The sequence below is a fragment of the Paroedura picta genome, chromosome 3 (assembly GCF_049243985.1).
Source record: "Paroedura picta isolate Pp20150507F chromosome 3, Ppicta_v3.0, whole genome shotgun sequence".
In the NCBI taxonomy this organism is placed as follows: domain Eukaryota; kingdom Metazoa; phylum Chordata; class Lepidosauria; order Squamata; family Gekkonidae; genus Paroedura; species Paroedura picta.
Window position 1 is genome coordinate 104,939,272 of NC_135371.1, and position 24,031 is coordinate 104,963,302.

A 24,031-nucleotide genomic window follows, 5' to 3' on the forward strand; every position below is an offset into this window, starting at 1 on the left:
TGTGTCCAGACACCTGGAAAGGGCCCAGACACCTCTCCACCCATACTGGCTCTTCTCAATTATATAGAAGAGCCACTGTGTAGTACAGATTGCCATCTATATATAGGTCGGAGGCCTACTGCAAGGATATACTGCTCCTGAAATGGTCCCTACTTTGCATCATGTTATTATGTAAACGAGCAGGTAGGAGCTGTTGACTCTCAGAAGCACAACTCAGAGAAATACGTTTCTTAGGCATAAGCAAGACCCTTGGGAGGGGGAGAAAGTAAACCTCTTCAGGGTTCAGTAGTTCATGACCCATGTCCACTTTAATTTAATTTATGCCCAGTTGTCTGCTTGTCTTATTTAGTTAGAAAAAGAATGCTGCCTCTCCAGCCATGCTCAAGACCACTTACAAATAAAACAAAACAGAACAAATAATATCATTTTAACACAAATCTAGATTTAAAAACAAAATGGTCCTGGCCATGACATCGGGAACTTGTATATTAAGATTCATTTTTCCATTACGTTTTTGAGGGACAACTCCCCCCCCCCAAATCATCCAACAACAAAATTAACAACATATTGTTGGAAATGCTTTCGGCAAGTCTAGTTAAGATCGTCCTTCCAACCTCTTGACCCACCTTGTTGTATGTAGACTCTGGTATAACTGTCCGAGAACCTGCAAAAGTTGTCCTTCCATTTCTTTGTCTTGGAGCTGCTGGGCTAGGAAAACCTGGTGCTCGTGGTAAACAATGCAGGCACCAATATCTGGGTGCACTTTACTATGGAAATGGCAGAGGGATTCAACGGCATGAAGCTGACCTGTAAAGTACAGTGGAATGTGCAGAGTCAAAACCTGTGCATTTAGCAAAGGATGCATTGGTTTCTGAAGATCACCTTCCCATACGTTAATTACTCACTCATCACGTTGCGAGACATCAAGGCAACTGCCAAGGCCAGCTCATAGAACAGCTTGCTCTCTTCAGACTTATGCCTCTCTACCCGGGATTGTGCCAACCACAGCAGTACCTGGACCAGTTCCATCTGAGCATTCTCATCACCCTCGAATTCAAAATATAGCCTCATGGCCTGGAGATAGTAACACTCAGCTAGGAGGTTTGCACCACAAGACAGAGCCAGGCATCCCAAGTTGGAGAAGGCAATAGCTTGGTTCCGCCTGTTGCCTGTCTCCCGGGCTTTATTTAAGGCCCACAGGTAGTTTTGGGCTGACTTCTGCACCTGTCCTTCTTCCTTAAGGGTGATGGCCAGGAGGTTGTGGACCACCCCATCCTGTGTCACACTATCGGTCTGGCGCAGAGAATGCAGGAGGCAGAGCATGATCTCTGAAGCTTTTTCTGGCTGGCCATTCAAAGCATACATCCACCCCAAAGAAAGGGAGGATTCAAAAGCCTCTTCCTCACCCATCACTTTGCCAAGGTCAACAGCCCTGTTGGAATAATAAACAGCTGTCTGCAGCATACCATTCTTCAGGTACATTTTGGATAAAATTGCGCACACAGCTCTCTCAGAGGACACAGCTCTCTTTTCATGCAAGAAGGCCAGTGCACAAATGAGATCGTAACAAGCCACAGCAGGGACATTGCAGCTTCTTTCTTGAACTTTCAGGAGCTTAGAGGCATTCGTAAGGACAAATCCAGCTCTCCAAATGGGACTTGGTGCCACTGTTATATCACTAGGGGAATACAGCCTGGCAGATGCCAAAGCAATGTGTGGCAAGTACTTCTTGTCATACAGGTAACTCAAGACTGGCATTGTGCCCAAAGAGAATGCTCTGGAACCCTGGCTGGAGAAAGTGTCACAAAGGAACTGAAGGTGTTCGGCAAATGGCAGGACTTCATCATATTTGCCCAGCTGAAGGAAGAGCCTGACAACGAGGAAGGAGGCCCGGACCTCCAGGGCAGTGTTGGCCACAGCAATTGCTTCTCTCAGGATGTACATCATGACCTCTAGCTCATTCTCAGAGCTGAAACAGTGCCCTGGAAGGCCAGCCACAAGGGCTGCCACTTTCCCAATCACAGACAAGAATTTTTCCTTCATCTTCTGCTTCAGGTAAATGGCAGCCAGGTTTGTGTACAGTGAAGTGAGCAAGGGCAGATCTTCAAACCCCTTGTCCATAGTGCTCATAGCTTCTTCAAAATAGACTCGGGCTTGAGAGAATTTGCCCCTCTTGACACACAGCCGGCCCAAAATAAAACATATTCGAATGTGAGCCCAACCAAGGTGACCTTTCTTGGCCCAGTTCCTGGATGCTTCAAGATATAAGACAAGCTCCTCCTCATTGGAAAAGCCATAGAAGGTGGAAGTGAGGAAGGAAAAGGAGATGTCATAGAGTCCTTGGAAATGGGCCACATAGCCATCTTGGTTAAGAAAAGTCAGGATAGGGTCAAAAACATCAGAATCTTCCATGTGTCCAGCATTCAAATCAATAAAGAATTTGGGATCATCAAGGTCATCTGGTTCTGGCAAAAGTAAGCTTTCCATGGGTGAAGATGAAGATTCTCCATCTGGAGTGGACATCTCTGAGTCAATAGGGGTGGGCAAGCTATTCGTAGCCTGCATGCCCCAACCCTCTAATGTCCATCCATCCTTGAGACCTTGCATGATCGCATCTGAAAAAAGAAAGAAAAGTCAGAAGGTAGTGCTTCTCCAGAAAATTCAGTCCCAGAGAAAAGAGCTTCCATGTCCTCTTACATCTAAAACTTACCGGATGGTGTTTGTGAGAACACTGCTACCGGCTCAAAACCATCTGTACAATCAACAGAAAGGGGGAGGGGGAAACATGCAAGATGAGCCACAGCAAGGTCCGGCTTTAAATACTTCACTAGTAAAAAGCCCTTCTGGGTGATTCAGCTTCAAGACTAATGATAGGAGATATCCTAACTTAAACTTGGGAGTCATGCCTGGATGACAGGAGACACAGAAAGAGGGACAAAGATGCAGGCAAAGAGTGGGCTCCCAATCAATTTGACATCAGGGTAACTGGTAGTTCTCCAAAGAGAAATTACTGTTAACAGCTGCAAGTGAATTATGATAATAGTGGCAGTTTTTCTTGCACTCTTTTTCACCAACCCTCTAAATTATGGAGTACACAGACTTTCAGTGAAAGGTATCAAGAACTGCTTTTTATACCCCACCTTTCACTACCCGTAGGAGTCTTAAAGCGGCTTACAATCACCTCCCGTTTCTCTCCACAACAGACAGCCTGTGAGGCTGAGAGAGCTCTGAGAGAACTGTGACTGGTCCAAGGTCACCCAGCTGGCTGCATGTGGAGGAGTGGGGAATCAAACCTGGTTCTTAACCACTACATGACACATGTAACCACTTGGCTCTCAAGGCGATATTTACCCCATTCCACTATCAGGCAACACTTTTAAAAATACAAAAGTTGCACTAACAGATCATCATTGTGACTCATGCAACTATTTACTAAGTTTTATTTGATCACGGTTGGTGCTACGGACTCCAAAAGGAGCCTCTCACTTGCAAAATAAGGTGCATGTGTTGGGATGTGGGGAGGGGGAGAGGGAGAAGACACACTCACCAAGTCTGTACACAGAGGCAACGTCTGTCTGAGCCAGTTCACTGAGAAGGCTAGTGTAGTGTGCCTCACTTCCATTGCTGGGTACTTGAAACAAGGAGGCCACTTCTTGTTCGCTGAAAAATACAGGACTCTTTCTTCTGCATTAGGATGAAACATGGGTAAGTGCCTGTGAGCACTGCGTCCTTCCATCCCATTAACTTCTAAACTCATTCTTTGCCCCTGCTGAGAGACACCGACAGGCTCTGTCCTTGTGACATTGATTAACCTCTCAGGACCCTACTTTTGCTGTTTCTTGTTGTAAAGTAGAGGAAGGACACTGTAATTGACATCTTACGTTTTTATCCCCCACCAGGTAAGCCACCGTTGCACACACGGTTCTCTGTTCTTCCATTTCATTTTCACAACAACCCTGTGAGGTAGTTAGTCTGAGAGAGGGCAACTGACCAGAGATCACCCAATGATTATATGTTTATTATAATTAATAAGCGATCTGGACCCAGGTCCCCTAGCCCTTGTCTGATCTTCTAACTGCTACACTGCACAATGGTGATGGCTTTGCATGCCAAGTAGAGAACACCTGGGGGAAAAGCAGTACTAGAAAGAGGAATGTTCCCCTGCCCCTCCCTGTTTTTTCCAGGAGACAACAGAAAAGCAATTCCCACGAGACATTTTCTCATGTATAACAAGTATAAAACACATTTTAAGGCCAAAGTTTTCATATTCAAAATGTATCACCTGAAAAAGTCTTAGACATTTTTCCATTTTTCTAATGGAAAGATCAGGCAATTTTCAATAGAGCTTGTTTTAAAAAAAAACATGCTATAGGCATACACAAATCGCTTTGTATCAATTAATATGTTACAATATGTTCTGCAATAATACATTTAAACATATATGTTTAACAATAATACATTTAAAAAAAACAAGGACAACTTTTTATTTATGGTTTGAACATAATGCTGAAGGTATGCAGTAATGGTAATAATTTTAATGTTCCATTACTCGAGAGCAATTATTAGTTTCAGAAGGAAGATTAGCTGTAGTAAGGTACTATAATTTATATGTTTATAATATTTTATTTACTTGGTTATTTAATTTATCAATTCAAGATGGCTGACAACCCCCCCCCCCCAAATGATAGGTTTGCTTTATAGCAGGAAAAAGATTTAAACTCTCACTTTCCACAATTTAAGAAGCATGATCGGTAACCATTTTAATTGGAAACAAGTTTCACTGTAAGAAATTTTTCTCAGAGTATTAACATAAGTAAGGTCTTGGGGGACAATAGCGACACCCAGTGGACACTCCAATTTAGATGCCAATGAGAATATTTGGGGTGCTTTCCAACAAGCAAATTACTTGTGAGAATGTCTGCTGGGGTTTAAATTTAATTTAATTTCTTAATTATCTCCAGCAGTACGAATAATAATCTCTGATATGGAAATAGTACTGAAATCACCTAGCTGTGAAAAGATTTTTCACTGAAAAAAATATCCTGGAGGAATACAGATCATTGGGCAAGAGATCAACTTTCTGAAATTGTTTTTCCCTACTGTTAGAAGTGCTAATAACCAGCTCAGTTGTTTGTAAGCTGTGTATTGTGCCTTATATTAAGCTGTTATCCCTTTTTCATGATAAAACAAATAAGTCTCACAATCATGGGTTTGTAGAAAAGAGCAAGGGTCCGGTAGAACCTTAAAGACTGACAAGATTTGTGGCAGAATATGAGCTTTCATCAGCCACCACTAATGTCGACAGATCTGCTTTTCTGAGGATTTTTAGAAACAGAACTTAAAACAAATCAGTAGTGCCCCAGTATAAATCTATGGTGCAACCTCATTTGGAGTATTGTGTACTGTTCTGGTCAACACACTTTTAAAAAGATACTTTAGAATTGGGAAAGCGGCTAGAAAGGGCGACTAAAACAATCAGGGGAATGGAACACTTTCCCTGAGAAGAAGGCTGAAGAGGTCAGGGCTCTTTAGCTTGGAGAAATTACAATTGAGGGGTGACATGATAGAGATTTTACAAAATTAGGCATGGGATAGAGCAGGTAGAGAAAGCAGTACTTTCCTCCATTTCTCACAGCACAACCACTCTTGGGCACTCAAAGAAATGGATCAGCAGTAGGTTTAGAACAGATTAAAGGAAGTACTTCTGAAACCAAAGAGCGATTCACCAAAGGAATTCAGTGCAACAGGAAGTGTTGGCAGCTACAGGCGAGACAGCTTTAAGAGGGGACTGGATACACATACGGAACAGAGCTCCATCAATTGGCTATTAAGCACAAGATAGAGATGGAACACTATGTCTGGGGCAATGATGCTCTGGTGCACTTCCTGATGACAACTGGGGCTTGGCCACTGTGTGAGAGCGTGTTCTTATGTAAACCAATACAGAGCACACAAACAGGTCTAGTGTCAGTCATGTGACTACCTTCTCCCATGCGAAGCTCCCCATCCACTCAGGTCATCTTTGGAAGCTCTACTTTAAGTGCCCCTGCCATCTGATGCAAGATGGATGGCAACCTAAAAAGGGTCTTCTCTGTCAAACTTTGGAACTTCCTCCCCAGGGAGGTTTGTCTGTCTCCCTCTATTGCTGTTTTCCACCAGTAGGTGAACACTTTTGTGTGTTTGCTTGGTTTGGTGCATCCCTACTCACGGGTTGGTACGTGTGTTTACTTGTTTTTATAGAAATGTTCAAATATTTCATATATACTGTATTATACATGATGTTCTAATGTCTTATGTGTTTTGATGCTTGGCACCTTGGGGACCCTTATTTGGGTGGAAAGGTAGCAGAGAAACATTTTTTAAAAATACAACTGTTATAGTTGTTATCACATACCTGAAGGTTTTTTTTTTAGTGAACATAAAGGAAACCTGAGCAAACATATTTGTTTTCTCTGCCTTCTGTTCATTTTCCTCTCCTTCCCACATTCCTCTCTCCTTACCAACCAAAGATCCCAAACTGGATTTCTACCTGCACGCAATGAACACCATTTATTTCCTAGTCTCTCTCCCTGTAAGGTTCCACCCCCACCCCCACCCCCAGCCTGTATATCACACTTACATTTGTTCATTTGTCTCAGGATGCACACAATTGGTTTGGACAAAGCCTGTCATTCCACTTGTTGTAGATTTCCCTATAAACCACTGAAGGCCTGGAAAGAGAAAGCCTTGGATCTCTATGATGTCTCCTTTGCAGAAACTCAACTCATCCCATCCTCTCCCTCTGTGATCAACTTTGGCTCTGCATTTCCCTTGGCCTGAGGAATGAAACAAAACAGCCTCACATCAGCGTGCTGAACAATGAAACCTTTCTCTCTGTCCAGAGCAGTGGCCAGTGGATGGGGGCAAAGCATGTTTATAATTTGGATATTAAAAAGGCCTCCTTTTCTCAAACATTTCAAAACACCTGGGGCATTTCCGCACATCAGAGAAAATAGCATACACCCGCTTAATGGCGTAGTGCTAAACATTATAGCGCCTCCTGGCCACTCCTCAGATTTTTGCTGTCTTTCTAGTCTGCCGCCTTTTTGCGCTTCTCACACTCCAAAACTGCTGCTGGAAATGGCGGAAGAGAGCAACGTGCTTCATATGTGACTCTCTTCTGCCTGTCAATCAAGCCAGGCAGCCAATCCACTTTCTCCATGTTTTAAAGGTCCCCCAATGCCACTATTTTTTTAAGTCATAGTTCTCTGTTTAAACACCTATGCATCTAATCATGCATAGATGCATAGTCCTTTTTGAACGCCACCCCTTATGGAATCACAAGTCTTAATACTTAAAAAAAACTAAACTCACTCCTGATTTTGGGGCTTTAGAGAGGCATGCTTTGTGTTACAAATTTGGGGAGAAATTCTTTTGGCATTGTCTGCATGCTTGTCCACCTATTTGTTGCTACAGGATGTCAGCCAGTTTTAAAAAGAAATTCCTGTCCCTGGGAACAAGGGAGAGGGAGGCAAATGCAAGGGTGGGATGAGGCACTTTTTAGCCTCCATAACTTCCCTCTGCTGGTTGCCTGCTGGTTGCTCTCCCTTAGCTAGTGCTAAACAGGTTGGGAAATCCACTTTATGTGATTCTCCAAGTAGCACTTTAAAATGGAGGATGTAGTCGACCGGTTACTGCCCAGATGCTGATTCTGACTTGAAATTGCCAGAAATATATGGTTTGGCTGAAAAGAAATTTCTGCCAAAATATCAGAATTTTGGATTCTTGGAGAAGTATCCGTTTTTTAAAAATGGAAGAATTGCAAGTCCTTCTTTTATATGGCAAATGGGGGGGGGGTATTTAGATTTCTGGAGATTCCACTCTTCATATATGTCAGAAGAAAATTTGTTTCTTCTTCTCATCACTTAATAAAGAGATAACCAGTAGAAATGTCTTGAACAAAACGGCCGTCACGTCTGAGATTACACTCATAGAATCATAGAATAGAGTTGGAAGGTAACTCCTGGGTCATCTAGTCCAATCCCCTGCACTATGCAGGACGCTCACAACCCTATTGCTCATCCACTGTAACCTGCCACCCCCTTAAGCCCTCACAGAATCAGCCTCTCCGTCAGGTGGCTATCCAGCCTCTGTTTAAAAATCTCCAAAGATGGAAAACCCACCACCTCCCAAGGAAGCCAGTTCCACTGAGAAACAGCTCTAACTGCCAGGAACTTCTTCCGGATGTTTAGACAGAATTTCTTTTGCATTAATTTCATCCCATTGGTTCTGGTCCATCCCTCCAGGGCAAGAGAGAACAACTCTGCTTCATCCTCACACTCACCGATCTGCATTGAGTTGCTTATGTTGATCTGATTGGAGATGCCACAGCTTATTGGATAGTTCTTCAGAAACCACCTGTCAATGTGAAGAGTTGTGAACAAACACTCTGCTTCTTTGGAATTACTGTTAACTTGGCATACTAGGTAGCAAAATACCCAGATATTGCGTGTGTTCTGTGCTGCCCATTTACTTCCTTGAGTGTGTAAAGTGCTATCAAGTCTCAGTTGATTTTTAGTGACCTGGTAAGGAATTCAAGGCAAGAGACATTTAGAGATGGTTTGCCATTGCCATGTTGCACCTTTAATATTCCTTGGTGATCTCTCATCCAAAGCACACTATATAATTCACTTATGGCATTCATGGATGCATGATATGGTGAAGGCTACTGACTGAAATGGTCTTCTGAAAAGAGCTCACAGCCTTGACTCTCCATTATACAAGAGCATTTGCCTCATTATATTTTCAAACATTAACAAGGACGGACTCATTGCCACTGACGAAAGCCGGACTGAAAACGGAAAACAAATGAATCTAGAGACCGTTTTGGCAGAGTCAAAGTCTAAATAAATGAGATAAGAGACTTTATCTTCTTATACTTAATTAAGCCACTGGACAGATTCTGTCTCTCCTTTGTTACAATTTTGGAATCGCCCACTTTTTTCATGTAGCACTTAATGTTCTTCTTATGAGCTTCTCTGGGCTATCTGGCTGGCCCAAGATCATCTACAGCAAGGAAAAATGTACTGTCAATATGTGCAGTCATCCAATCATCTTTGGCAGGTTTTCTGGCACTAAATAATCTGGCATGCCAGGAGAGGATCTTCCCTTCTGGGATTGCCAATTGGATTTAGAGGGTAAGTTCTTACTGTTAAATGTGGCTACATATCCAAGACAGAATGCTGAAAATTCTCCATCCAACAATCACAAGAACACAGCCCCAAAATACTACACTGTAACCATTGCTGTAAAACCATCGCTCATGTACATGACCTAAATGAACAGTAGGGGGACAAATCCCTAAGGTTTGTTTCCATGCAGAACGTGTAGCATTATTTACACACAATTCCATAAAGTAAAAAATAGTCCATTTTGGTCCCAGAGACAAGAACAAGACTTTGTATGGAAACTGTGTTACTTGACTGAACTCTGCCCCCATTGCTCATCAACAGCAAATCTACTTACTGGTAAAAGGGATGGGGTAGTGGTTCTATAGCTGAGACGGGGACTAGTCCTCTCTGGTCTGTTGACAGAGATGTCCCTTCCCACTTTTCTTCATGCCCAATGTCCTTCATGTGGACTAGCTCATTCTTGTAAAGCTTCAAATCTTCCTCTTTGTCCTCCGTCAGGACATCGAGTACTGCTTTGGCAAAGAAGTTTCCTGCAGACAGAATGAGAGACAGGGGTATCATGGGTCCTGTCAAACAAAGAGAGCAGGACATGATCCTTTTTGGCCCTGGCCCCAGCCTGATGGAATGAATTGCTGTCTGAGAGTAGGACCCTGAGGGAACTATCACAGTACCACAGGGCCTGCAAGATGGCACTCTTCCGCCAAGCCTATGGTACTTAAGACTAGGGCAGCTGAACATCATGTGGGCCTCCCACCTTTCCAGATCCCCCCCTTTTTTTTCTAGGCTGGGTATATGTTTCTGGCCAAGAGCCAATCTTGCAGGCCAGGTTTGAAGATGATTGGGGAGGGGTGAGTGGGGTGGGGGTTTGGAAGCATTAATTTAAAGACATTTTCACAATCTGACTATGAATGTTTTAATCTATGCTGTAAATCACCCTAAACCCGTGAGCAGATAGGGGCAGTCTATAAAAATATAGTAATAGTCCTCTGTGTACTCTTATATGTTCTGAGGCAAACATAGTTTTTATGCTGTCACCCTCAAGGGTTTGGTGGCCACCTACAAGAAAGACTGACTTTTTTTTTGCTATGCTGCTATAGTCTGCAAACTCATTTGGCCTAGTTTTTTAAAGTTTTGTCCTGAAGAAGATGAATAGTTCCTTCTTTTTGAAGTCATTTGCTATGGTTTGATAGGATTTTGATTTTTGTTGTTTAAGATATTGGCACTGGATATTTTCTTCCTTTGTAATCTTTTTAAGATTTTGGGTTAATGGTTGGTTGAAGAACACAACTGTTCCTACACTGCTCCTTGTCAAAGCCATTTTTTAGAACTCAGTGCAGGTGAGCTTTTTAAAAATTCAAATTTTGTTGCACTCCTCGCCTCTCCTAGAGTTTGCAACCTCCCAATGGGGGTGGGTGGAGATTTGGAATTATATCTGATCTCCAGATTATATAGATTGATTATTTACAACATTTTATTCTACTCCTCCTGGAGACAATGGCTGCTTTAAAGGGTAGATTGTATGGCATTATACTCTGCTGTCTGCCCCCCTCCCTAAATTTTACCCTCCCAGGCTCCATCCTCAAATCTCCAGGTATTTTCAAACCCAGGGCTGGCAACTCATCCCCCATTCACTTTCTCCTTCCTGCTTGCTCAGGCCTTCTTTGTACTACCATTTAGTGCCCAGCACGATAGGGACTTCTTCAGCAATAGGCAGAGTTATATAAAAAGAAGCATTCAACATTAACTGGTCCCAAAAACAACTTTTATTAAACATACGTGTGTGGGGGTATGAGGCTAGGTTTATGCTCTGCGGTTGCAAATTTTTTGGTCATTCCCGGTCCCAGGGAAGTGTGCCTGGCCTCTACCAGGGCCAGGGGCTTTTCAGTCCTGGCCCCGACCTGGTGGAATGAGCTCCTGGAGGAGCTGTGGGCCCTGCGGGAGCTCTCGGTTTTCCGTAGGGCCTGCAAGACAGAGCTCTTCCACCAGGTCTATGGGTGAGGCTGGGCGGCAAGGAAGATCAGGGCCCCTCCCACAGAAGCAGTGATAGTGAATTCCATCAGCGCCCTCTCCTTCCTTCCCTCTCTTCCCCCTCCCCTCAAGATGGTATTAGGGTTCTGCCAAAATTGGGACTAGATCTTCCACCGGGTTTTTTTGACATCTTGCTGGTTTTATGTAGAGGTTGTTTTATGGGGTTTTATTGGGGTTTTAACAATCTGTAACCCACCGTGAGCCTTCAGGGAGTGGCAGGAAATAAATCGAACAACTAAATAAATGTTTCTTACCTTCCTGGAACAGAAGACCCAGGAACATGGTGGCCATATGATCTTCATCTATAGTGACTGTGATTTTGGTGTCCTCCACCAGGGCACAGTTCAGCCAATATGTTGGGGTGAAAAGAAGATGCTCCAAGCAGCAAGACACATAGCCTAGTTGATTATACCAAAAGAAGATGGGAAAGACATTGTGCATGGCTTAAAAGCAAAAACTGCTCTTCTCCAGGATTTACTTTTTATCCAGAATGTAGAAGGAAATAAACTAACATATTTATTTAGTTGCTTGTAGGCTGCCTCATTGCAAAAAGCTCCCAAGCATGAGAAAATTAAATCAATATAAATGTGTTAAAATAATAAACAAATCAAAAGAATTACATTATTTCAAAACTCAAAACTAATCACTTAATTAACTGATTAATTACCCTTTCAGATACATATGCCTAACACTGGCTATTACCCTCTTGGTCTACTTTGATCTTTGCATTCTTACATGTTCAAAGGAAGACTTCAGAAGTCTCCACACTAGTTTTCAAGCTTTCTATGAGTGGAAACTGGATGGTACAAAAGAAATCAGGCTGATCCACCATGCTTGTGATTTGCATCATGGGGTATCAGTGTGGAAAGGATAAGAATCCTGGCACCTCCATCTCTCTTAACTTCTAGTATATTCTCACCCTAAGGCTCAGGCCAACATATACCCCACTCCACGCTCATGCTCTACAGACAGAATATCATCCCTCAATTTCTGGTGACTTACCAAGTGCCAGGTATGTTGAAAACTTCCAGATTTCTTCTATGGTCTTGAAGGACAGTAAAAACCGGTCCTCTTGTGCCTGGATGCATACCAGCCTCGCTGACAGTTCCTGAAAAGAAGTTTGGGAAAGGGTCAGCTAGAAGTAAGCAACTCTCCAGCTCTTGTGCTGAACTGTGGTATGCCAGACTCTTCTGCTGAGTATTCAGGGCTGATTCTTTGCCCATACAATTGGGGTAAGCCTTGGGATGCCCACAGCACCCCTGTCAGCACTGGAGGTGGATGCCAGCTGGGTTGAAGAAAACCGCCTGAAGCACTGGCAATGTCTTTGGGGCCTGACTTGCTTCCAGTATATTTAACCATTCTCTTACTATTCCCATTTGTTTGCTAGCATCTCAAAATCTTCACAGATGAATACAGAGCTTTTTTGGCACTTGGGCCACCATAATTCTACACCAAATACAAGCTCTGCAGCAAGGGCAAAGCAACCCAGTTCAGTCCTGCACTAAGGACAGCAAGGGGCTTATTCCCAAAATAAACCTATCCTGGTACATTTTTGTCCAATTGGTACACATCTGTGTAGATCAGGGGTAGTCAACCTATGGTCCTCCAGATGTCCATGGACTACAATTCCCATGAGCAAATGCTGGCAGGGGCTCATGGGAATTGTAGTCCATGGACATCTGGAGGACCACAGGTTGACTACCCCGGTGTAGATAACTGAGTTCTACAGACTGCTGACATCACATTGGGACTTACAGTAGCAATGGGTAACAACTGTATTAAGAAATCATGGTGATGATACGTGTCTGGTTTGCTTAGGCAGGAATGCCAGGAAATAGCTATAGCTGTACCATTTTCACATGCCATACTCCCAACATGACAACAATCTTGGTTTTTTTCCAGGCAACTGAGTGCACAACACATGGACCTCAATGGACTGAGAAGGGTGTAACTTGTTGCTTACGGTTGCATGCAACAAGTTACAATCACTTTACCTTGAAAAGAGCACAAACATCTTTGTCATCATTTTCCAGGGCCCACAACTTCTTTCTTGCTGCCTCCTGCAGCTGATGGTTCAGGCCCTGCCCAGAACGACTTTTGACAGAAAATGAGAGGGAGATCTCTTTAAAATAAAAACGAAAAAGAGAAATGGGCATATTAAAGAAAATGCTACACTTAGACCTGCCCCCTCTCAGAATCATTATTCTTCAACGATCAACCCTCATTTAGCCTTATTGCAAGTATTAGTGAAGGTTATAAAGGAGATGAGTCTGGAATGGCTGTCACATAAAAGCTCATTCATGCATATAAATATCTATCACACGGCTAAACGCCATGCATTAGAACTGCGGGTTAATGACTGCACTAGAGGCAAGCTCTGCAATGCATTTATAGTCCCGGAACTGGAACAGCTGGAGTGGCTTCAGGATAATTGTGAGAAGGTGCTCCAACAGTGATCACATTGTGACATCTGTCACTTTCAATCTTTCATAAGTTTCACAAACACCCACAGACCTAATGCACAGAGTCAACATCACTGGAAAAATGAAACAGTTTTAATCTGCTTGCATGACATCCCTCCCTCCCTCAAGTAACAGGCAGAAGTTCCTCCTCTTTGAAATGCCTGCCAGGGTTTACAAGGGACAAGGCACATTCTAGCAACAAGACACCTATTGCCAGAGGGTTCCTTCTTACCGCTCTCAAAGCAAACTATGAGGCCACCACTAATATTGAAAATACCCACACTTCTCCATTCTTTTGTAATTACTGCACCCTTGTAGAGGGGGATTAATATGCTGCTGGCAACCTCTCCTCACCTTCTGTTCCTAAAATGGAAGATGTCCATTCTCCCGACTCAGGAAGACCCCCTTCTCAAGATCGGTATGGCATCTTCAATTCACGTTAATTTAGTCATCTTTGCAAATTAACCTTTCTTTGTAGCCAAATTCACAAGAAATTACCACAATGGAACTGATTATTGCATGAAGACATATCGAGTTCATGTGTTCCCCATACTATTAAACCTGAATTAGCTTTATGTACAAATGTTAAATGTTAAGTGATAGTAAAAATATCCTATAACATTCTACATTTTTCTATTTTAGATCATTCTTGCTGTCATCTGCTGTCATTTTGCTGATAACTGGCTTGCCTTCTTAAAATGATTGATGTTAAAAAAATAGGTAAAGGTAAAGGTATCCCCTGTGCAAGCACCGGGTCATGCCTGACCCTTGGGGTGACGCCCTCTAGCGTTTTCATGGCAGACTCAATACGGGGTGGTTTGCCAGTACCTTCCCCAGTTAAAAAAATAAAAAGCCACGATTAGACAAAACTTATCATTTGGAAATCCTTCCCCTACAGCCAGTAGCATAGATTCAGTTTCCAGAGTTCCCTCTCCTATCTGTGCAGGCTGACTTCCTGGATCCTGACAAGTCACCATGTGGGCAGAAGGACCACTGTCAACTTTTCAGAAGCAAAATAAAGGCATAATGAAAGGAGACAGTGATATAAGCATCTGTCTAATATCTGTTAGACAAATGCCCTTTCTGACACAGAGATGTCTGTTCTGTCTTCTCCTTCAAGACCTCAAGCAGAATTCTCTCTCAACACTGCTGAGATCCTTGAAGTGGAAAAGCTGGGGACCAAACATACACACAAAACATATTTTGTACTACTGAGCTATGCCACCTGCCACAATGGACCAGGGGCCCAATCCAGACATATTCAACTTCGACGCCCATTAAAGTCAATGGTACCATTAACTTTAATGGGAATTCCAGCGTTCGTGCCTTTCCCAGGGCCTGGTGGGGGAGGGAGTTCCAATTACAGCCTCCAAACTTTCAGGATAGCTCCAGGAGGCTCTTTCCTGACCCTTGTCCAAGGGCTACAAAAGAGGGTGCCCCATCTCTCCGTTCTATCCAATTGAGAGTCCAGCCCCAGGAAAGGTGGGAACTCCGGAATGCCCATTGAAGTCAATGACCATTGACTTTAATTGGCACTAAATCCGAATCGGCCCGAATCGGGCCCCTGGTGCACAAGCCTAGAAAGGACTATTTGAAGAAGAAGAGTTGGTTCTTATATGCCACTTTTCTCTACCCGAAGGAGGCTCAAAGAGGCTTACATTCACCTTCCCTTCCTCTCCCCACAACAAGCCCCGTGAGGTAGGTGAGGCTGAGAGAGCCCTGCTATCACTGAATGGTCAGAACAGCTTTATCAGTGTTGTGGTGAGCCAAAGGTCATCCAGCTGGCTGCATGTGGGGGAGAGGGGAATCAAACCCAGCTCGCCAGATTAGAACTCCACCCTCCTAATCATTATACCAAGCTTGCTCCTAAATGGACAACTCCTTCCTTTTGTTCTTACTATCAGCTCCCAACCTCAAGCATTAATTTGAAAGTCCCAGACAAACTTGCTGGATTTCAGAGGAAAAGCTTTGCTTTTAGTAGGTCACAAATTTTGGAAATTAATACATAACTTGTCTATGTTAAGGGGAATGTCTCTTCCTACCAGAACTATCCCCTAGTTAAGACTGAGCTGCTTAAAGTCTCATCATCAAAATAGCAGCATCACAGAGGATCAGGGGCTTCCTCAAGACTTGGTCTCCTTGTTAAGATTTTGCCTGGGCAGCTGAACCAGCTGTACCTACTGAGGTGACTAAATGGAGCAGGCTCCAGGGCAGGGTGGTTTGTATTGTTTAAATATTTTATTTTCAGCTTTATTCCTTCCAGTTTATTTTTGGTGACTGTTCTGATATGTTATGTTGGTTTTATTGAATGATGCCTGGAGCAATAGGGAAGGGTGGGCAAAAAGCACCAGGAATGTTTCCAATAAATAAAAGGCCACACTGGAAGAGCAAACCAGCCCTCAGTAACAGAGAACAAGAGAATGAGATCTCTGAGATTATCTTCAAATAGATACAGGCACAACAGGATGCTGCCAATGGTAGTTCATTTTCTCAGTAGCCTTCCTCAAGCCTCTAAGGATTTCTTCCTTTCTTGCTGATCTGGGTAGCAACAGGAAGTGGTATAAACCACCCTAGGGGAAAAGAGGCCTCCTAGTTACCTTTCTTGAAGGAAAACACTTGATTTGCATAAGGCTTTGCTAATCAGTTTTCTGGGTGGGGGGAGGGAGAAACTGAGTTCCCTCATCAGGGCTGCTTTCTGAAGCATCTCACAGCAGCACTCATTCTACTTCACACATCAACAAACACAGACATAAGCTCCTGGAAAACGGAAATTTAGGCAACAATTATGCTAATGGTGCCTGAGGCCCATTAAAAAAAAAACCCCTTCAAGTTGCTCTTTCCCAGCTGTGCCAGGCTAATAGGCTATGTCTATGGGCTTTAAACATAAAGGTGTGCCAAGAAATAAAGGCTGCAAGACTGGCATGTTCTTATAAGCAGGTTCACTTAAATGTTCTTTCTCTACAGTTAACTGTATCAGTCTATAAAACAAGTTGTATGATGGCTACAACCAGAAGGAAAATGCTCAGTGGATGCTGAAACTGTTTTTTCTTTCAAGAGAATGGATGGAGCTGCCCAAGTCAGTCAAAGGGAATAAAAGGAGGAAGGGGCCATCTCTTCCATCTTATACATGCAATGATAGAGAAGAGCATAGCAAAGCAAATTTTCACCAAAAAACAAGCCAGTGGTACAACCTGAAACAAGAATGTCACCCCACAAGCTGGGAAGCTGGATAGTACCTCTGCTGCTGTGGCGTCTTGACTTTTCTTCCCCTTGCCCCTCCCCTCCAGCAAAGGACTGAGCAGAGCAGGAACTGTGTTTGCAACTGCTGTATTCACAATGAACTGTGAAAGGTATATTCATGTTTCTAAAATGCAGTGAACTTATTCCCCCGCCCCCCATGTGTGTGTGGAGGGCTGTGATACTGAAAAAAGCAGGGCTCCCTAGCATATGTCAACAAATGTGTGTATATGCGTTCACATTCATGTGTTGTGAAACAGAAGTCTAAAATTGGTATAGCTGCAGCAAATTCAATTGAAGTGTAACGTCCAATTTAAGCCAGGGCCACAGAGAGGCTTTTGTACTCTGCTTTTCACTACCCAGGGGAGTCTCAAAATGGCTTACAATCACCTTCCTCTCCCCACAAGGCACTCTGTGGGGTAGGTGAGACTGAGGGGGCTCTGAGAGAACGGCCCAAGGTCACCCAGCTGGCTGCATTATGGAGGAGTGGGGAATCAGACCCAGTTCTCCAGATTTGAGGTTGCCACTCTTAACCACTACACCAAGTTGGCAATCTAGTGGGACACTCACACCTTTTCTTCTTTCTGTTTCCTTCCTGTTGAGGCAAATATCAATTATGCAATGAAGACTCCCATTTCAATTCAGAAAACAATCATGACATTACTGATATTTCTAAGCTCTGCAACAGAGACCAAGTTTTATTTTCCCTACCTGATGCCATCTTCTCTTTCTGGAAACATTTTTCTGGAGGCTCTGATGTGTACTGGTATAGACTGGACCAACTGGCCAGAAACATGGGTTGGATTGAGGAACAAGGGGATGGCTCCTTTCCTGGAGAGTATGTAGACCGGAAAGAAATAAAAGCACAGAAAGATATTGCTATGTTCCAGAGTTTAAGAGCATCTTGTTCCCATCTAGTGATGAGGACAAGGCAAGAAATGCATTCCTTTTTGCTGTAAGGCAGGGGTGGCCAAACTGTGGCTCTCCAAATGACCATAAACTACAATTACCATGAGCCCCTGCCATAAAGACTGTTATTCTTTATATACAAATTTACCAAGTTGGGATGAGAGGTTAGTCATATTTTCCAAATCCAGAAAGCTCACCGTGGGAAATAAATGAACATTACATCGAGCAAGTGCACCACTTTAATTACTTAGTTCATTTTCACCACACACTGAAATTGACCCTACTTTGGAAGCAAATGTTAAACTGCACAAATCTTATCCCCCAATAGTTAGATTCTAATTTTCTAAGGGAGGCCAAAACCTCCCTGCCACTCTTCAAATTTTTCAAACCATGCAAATCCCAAAACCTTTTTATGGCCTACCAATATGGGGTATAGACCTCACTGCAGGGGTAGAGAGGCTGCAATCCGCCTTTCTTCGCCGATTATTGGGTCTCCCTAAATGCGTTTCTGCCTATACCATATACTTGGAGACTGGTGTTATCCAACTGGCTTCTCTAGCCTGGCTTCACATCATTAAATATTATAAGAACACTGTTGCTGGAACACGCAGAACATGCTCTCCCATCTTTTTCAAAATCTATCCTCTGGCAAAGAGGATTCGGAGTATTTTACATCCTTAACATTGCCTTCCTTGATTTTTTATGCTTGTGAGACTAAACCTCCTACTGACAGCAGTGACTAAAGGTCAGTACACCAAAATCCCATACACCAAAAGACTTTATAAGAGCTCGTTAAAGAAACCTGAGTCGGTGGAACACATTCTGCTCTTTTGTGAGTAGCACAACCATCTTAGAGAACAGTCCATAAATCCTCTCATGCGGGAGAACAAGATTCACAATCCCTCGACAATAGTGTACTTTCTCTTATTGGATCAAAACTGTCAAATAATCAAAGCTATTGCAAAATTCCTCCATAGAATTTTCTTCAAATGAATTGGGAATTGAAAAACCTTGTCTTTTAACACAAATATTTTGTCATGATTATGCCAATAAAGTTACTTTGAGTTTGATGAGAGGTAAATCTTCCCCAACCACAAGTTTGTTTGATTTTATTTTAGTTCCAACTGTCCTGAAAGGGGGGGGGGGAGTCAATAAAAAAAGATATATGAACTGAAACTGGCTCTGTTGTTGGAATGAACTAATCAGAATTCCTTCATAATCCTAGGTTGTTACTGGCCTATGCTACTTAGAACTGTCTATGAATTTAGGGCACTGAGGAAAATAGAGTATGCTTGAGCATCAGACTGACTGACTAAGGCAGTGGTTCTCAACCTGGGGGTCGGGACCCCTTTGGTGGTCGAACAACCTTTTCACAGGAGTCGCGGAAGGGTGAGCAGCTTGGCCAGGGGTGTGTGTGTGTGTGTGCGTGCCGCCACTGTTGCCACTTCTCCTGCAGACGCCCACGCTTGGCTGCCAGCCACTCCAGCTGTGCCTCTAGCGTGGTGCAGTCTCCTGCTATGCGCTCCAGGTGGCAGTGCAGCTCGGCAGTCTTGGGTGCTACACAGAGAATCATCTCCACGTAAAAGCAGCCAGGTAAGTAAAATCAAAGCATTTAAGTGTTCTCAGATCTGGACTTAGTATCTCATTTAGACACCTAGTTTCACTAAATATATCTGGTTAAAGTCACTACCTGGAGGCTAGTCAAAGTATCATAAGACGCCTCTTTAAAACAAGAAAAGAAATTGTATGGTCTCCATATATAGCTTCTTAAACAAAATAAAAATTGAATCAGCAGCTCAGGGTAGTCATAAAACCCACAAATTCACAGCAGGGAGTTATAAGAAATTAGCTTGAAACTAAGCAAGAAGTATTCTGATGTGGCCATGAACTGTTTGATCTTCCTGTCTTTAGAATATCTTTAAATAGGACAGGGTCCTATTAAATAAAAGAGTAAGGCCACCTGGGGAGGAGTTAGGGCGGGCCCTGTCCAGGATAAAAACTCAGAGGGCCCAATCAGGAGCCGCAAAGCGGCTCCTGATTGGGCCCTCCGAGTGTCCATCCAGGGCCAAGAAGCCAATGGGGAGGCGCGCAAAGTGCCTTCCTATTGGCCCCTCACCAGGACAGACCAAAATTCCATTCACCCAGCCCAGTCTGGCTGCCAGTCTGCTCCTGACCACCAAAGGGAGAGGAGGTCAGTAGGGCTGCCAAGGAGGATGAGAACAGAGGCTTGGACAGGCTGTGCCAGCCCTTTTTGCCCCAAGGCTGTCCTAACTGCCATGTCCAACTGTCACTTTGCCTCAGAACCCTGACAGACCTGGCAGGAGGCTGCAGTGCTCCCCCTCCCCCCTTCAGGCCTGCTGAGAAGGAGCCTCTGACAGCCCCTGACTGAGGGGAGGAGGCCTTTCCAAGAGCAACGCAGGGGAGCCTGAGGGCCTTCCTTTTGAGGGGGGGGGGACTTTCCCCTTCTGCCAAACAGTTGCCTGACAGGGAGGCCACAGAAAAGCCCCTTTTCACTTAAAATACTGCTCTGGCCGGGGGTTAGATACAGCCAAGCCATGTGTCTTTCTTCTTTGCAACTCTCTGCAGATTTGAGGCCACTGCACAGCGTTATTCTGCAGAGGAAGCTGGCTCTTTTGTCTCCTGTTTCATCTGCACAACAACCCTGTGCAGTAGGCCTCAAGTCTTTCAATTCAACAACAACCTGTGTGGGAAACCTTAAATGTTTCTTCTCTACCACAACCCTGTCCAAAGTAGCCCTTTCTGCCTGGGGAGGTGATCTTTATACTCTGCAGGTGAGCTGTAATTCCAGGAGCTCTCCAGGCCACACCTGTAGGTTGGCTACCCCTGGGTTGGAAATATTCCTGGAGGTTTGGAGGTGGGACTTCAAAATCGTACAATGCCTCAGAGTCCAGCCTTCAAATGAGCCATTTTTGCCTGCAGTTGGTAGGGAGTGGTGCAGGAGTGTCCCTCCTGGCCTATGGGTTATGGCCAGCCCTTATCAGCAATGGTTTGTATTCTGGGGCGCAGACAGGCAGACCAGCATCAGTCATGTGAGTCTGGAAAGTGCAGGAAGATCTAAATAAATATTTACAGCCTGAAACTAAATAGAGAACAAGTAAATGTCTGGAGACACGTCGTAACTGAAATAGTAACTGGCAAACCTTGGCCTGGCAAATAAAAAACCAGTATTAAAAACCTTACTAAGGTCAAGACTGCTGTGCACAGACAGTCTTCCTCTTAGGGTTGCCAGCTTCCCTGTGAGGCTCGCTACCCCACCTCCCTCATGGGGAGTCTGCTATGGGGAGAGAAGGGGAAGACGATTGGAAAATGCTTTGAGACACCTGAGGCCTGCTGGGTCACTGCAGCCCATTCCCAGTTCTCTCAGATCTCTCACAACCCTACATACCTCACAGGTTGACTATTGTGGAGAGACAAATGGAAAAGGTGTTTGTAAACCGCTTTGAGACTCCTTTGGGTAGTAAGCAATAGGGTACAAAAATCCATTCTTCTAAGGAGCAACCATGAAAGAAGCATGTGGGCACATAACATTTTACCAACAGTGAGAATATGGGAGACAGAAGGAACAGGGTGGACACCTGTGTACTGTGACTACCCTATGTGTATTAGGGCAGAGGGGCATTTCGGTGAATGTGGCCTAATTCACACAAGAAGGGAAATGACGCAGAACTGGGGGGAATTGGTTGCCATGTAATCTTCCCCTAAGAAGAGTCTCCAGTGTGATTTTCCCTTCACATATCTGAGGACATGGCTCTGGAAAGCTCATCTGTAACCACTATGCCACAATTCCCAAAGGTCAGTCCTCTCCCACAATCAACAAACATTCCACACCACAGGTTCTTGACACCCATATCTCCACACCCATGGCCTCATTTGCCACCATGCCACCACAACCTCCCACACAACACACATGACAAATCCATGCACTTACAGACTGGACAACTCCTCCCCTTCCTCTTCCCACTGCCAAGCTCTAGCGACCGTTGTATTCTTGGAAACAACGGGCTTTGCCCCTAGTATATATATAGAGAGAGAGAGAGCTAGAAACACCCAGAACAAATTATCAGGCTGCTGGAACCTCTTCCTTATGCATCAGAGATTAAGAAATAGATATAACGACCAAAACATTCCATGCGCTTTGATCAAAAGCTATTACATCTTATCACCATGCTATGAATCTGAATTATCCTACTAGAGTTCTTAGTTTTAAAAGGAATTACATTAAAATCAAGATCCAGCACTATGAATTAATGCCTTCTGCAAATTAAACTATGATCCTGAGGAGTCAGAAAGCAGGAAGAATGGAAATGGAATCTACACCATATTTTCCATTAGAGAAGTCATGAAGATCCAGCAGCTGAAGAAAAAAATGGCTAATGGTTCTTCCGTATGAGTGTGAGATACTTCCCTTCACATGCTAGTAACAGAGAGAGTGTGGAGAGCTGGTGGAATGATGACAAATTCTATTACATCTGATTTTGCAATGCTACTTGTCCATTCATATAGAGTTGTTGCAGTAGGGCTGAAGGGGCACATATATACATATATGTGCCCCTATATGGCACATATATCATCTGGGACCAAGCCATATGAAGATAGATTGAGGGACTTGGGAATGTTCAGCCTGGAGAAAAGGAGGTTGAGAGGGGACATGATAGCCCTCTTTAAGTATTTGAAAGGTTGTCACTTGGAGGAGGGCAGGATGCTGTTTCTGTTGGCTGCAGAGGAGAGGACACGCAGTAATGGGTTTCAACTTCAAGTACAACGATATAGGCTAGATATCAGGAAAAAGTTTTCCACAGTCAGAGTAGTTCAGCAGTGGAATAGGCTGCCTAAGGAGGTGGTGAGCTCCCCCTCACTGGCAGTCTTCAAGCAAAGGTTGGATACACACTTTTCTTGGATGCTTAGGGCTAATCCTGCGTTGAGCGGGGGGTTGGACTAGATGGCCTGTATGGCCCCTTCCAACTCTATGATTCTAGGATTCTATGATACACAAACTGTCCAATTCAGAATTGATGCAAAACAAGAACAACAACAAAAAAAAAAAGATTGCAGGGCACTCACCTGTGGACCACAATGAGAATTTCTTCTGGAAAGGAGCACCAAAACAGCACCCCATGTGCCCACCATTCCACCCAGCCCCAAGGCTAGTAGTCTATCCTTTCTAGCAGCACTAAGAAAAGCCCAGTGCAATCCAGCATTTCAGCCCTGCAAAAGCACTCTGCTAATAATTTGGAAACAAGCTTCCCAAGACACAATAACATCCTTTGATGGCTGGGCTGTGTTTGGGAGGTGGGAGGTGTGCCTGGGCCCATCTCCCAAGTTGCAGCGACTGCCCATATTCAGCTCAATCATTTCAGTGGTTTATTTCCCCTCAATGCCTTATTCAGATTGCATCTCAAATGCCAGGCTGCACATTCTTGGCATTCTAAGCTTTGGTGGGTGGTAAAGAAAAATCTACATGATTGGTTTGGATTCTCTTTAGAAATGGGCTTCGAAAAACTACAGATCTGGGTGACATATTTTACACATTATACAAATTAAATATTAATTATGCCTATCAAGTTTCTGGAAAGATTGATTGTATCATTTTCAGTAAGCAATTTACCTCTGCTCCTTCTGTATTTTGACATCAGTAAATGAAGGGTCACAACAGAAGCAAAAGAATTGTATATTTCCCCCTGCATTGGCTGAGCCCAAGTGGTAACTTCTCACATCTGCCCTCATCCCTCTATTTTCAATTATCTAAGGGAAGAGAAATTCTAATGCTACTGATTGCTGTTTCTCATTATTCCTGCTGTTACTTTGATTAAACAGTATCAAAATACCACTTCAGTTTGTACAAGAACACAAATTAAATGGGGAAAGAGATAGCATTCAGAGGAGGGTTCCCCCCCCCCCCCAGCTCATATTAGAACCTTTAAACAGACACATTCCCCTGTAAAGCTTAGCCTTCTTTTGAGAAGCAGAGGAGATACATGTAGTATCACTAAACAGGCAAGGTCTAAATGTTACCAAGCTCATGTCTGGTAGGTGGGTGTTCTTCTAACAATAAGAAGCTCCACACACAAACCAAGGCTCACGATAGAACCCAAGCTAACAGTGTGGCTTCCCCCCAAATACTGTTATTAACACTGCCAATGATGCACACAGCCCAGGCAAAGTTGAACACTTTTAAGCAATGATATTAAATCATGTTCTGTATGG

At 43.7% G+C, this 24,031-nt stretch overlaps 1 protein-coding gene across 10 annotated transcripts in view; it reads right to left on the bottom strand.

Moving 5' to 3' along the window:
* Nucleotides 1–24,031, bottom strand: part of SH3TC2 (SH3 domain and tetratricopeptide repeats 2) — a 44,395-nt gene that overhangs the window by 15,294 nt on the left and 5,070 nt on the right. For 5 of the 10 annotated variants that reach the window (XM_077327074.1, XM_077327070.1, XM_077327073.1 and 2 more), the window contains 11 exons: nucleotides 17,609–17,728; nucleotides 13,193–13,320; nucleotides 12,201–12,306; nucleotides 11,453–11,596; nucleotides 9,505–9,700; nucleotides 8,324–8,397; nucleotides 6,620–6,815; nucleotides 3,548–3,684; nucleotides 2,711–2,752; nucleotides 906–2,615; nucleotides 627–807 (listed from right to left, as the gene is read on the bottom strand). In XM_077327074.1, coding sequence (XP_077183189.1) covers nucleotides 627–807; nucleotides 906–2,615; nucleotides 2,711–2,752; nucleotides 3,548–3,684; nucleotides 6,620–6,815; nucleotides 8,324–8,397; nucleotides 9,505–9,700; nucleotides 11,453–11,596; nucleotides 12,201–12,306; nucleotides 13,193–13,320; nucleotides 17,609–17,693 — 2,999 coding nt within the window. In that variant the 5' untranslated portion in view covers nucleotides 17,694–17,728. Of the gene's footprint in view, nucleotides 1–626; nucleotides 808–905; nucleotides 2,616–2,710; nucleotides 2,753–3,547; nucleotides 3,685–6,619; nucleotides 6,816–8,323; nucleotides 8,398–9,504; nucleotides 9,701–11,452; nucleotides 11,597–12,200; nucleotides 12,307–13,192; nucleotides 13,321–17,608; nucleotides 19,819–22,888; nucleotides 24,027–24,031 lie in introns of those variants that run through there. The other 5 variants (XM_077327068.1, XM_077327076.1, XM_077327075.1 and 2 more) reach the window with 5 other exon arrangements.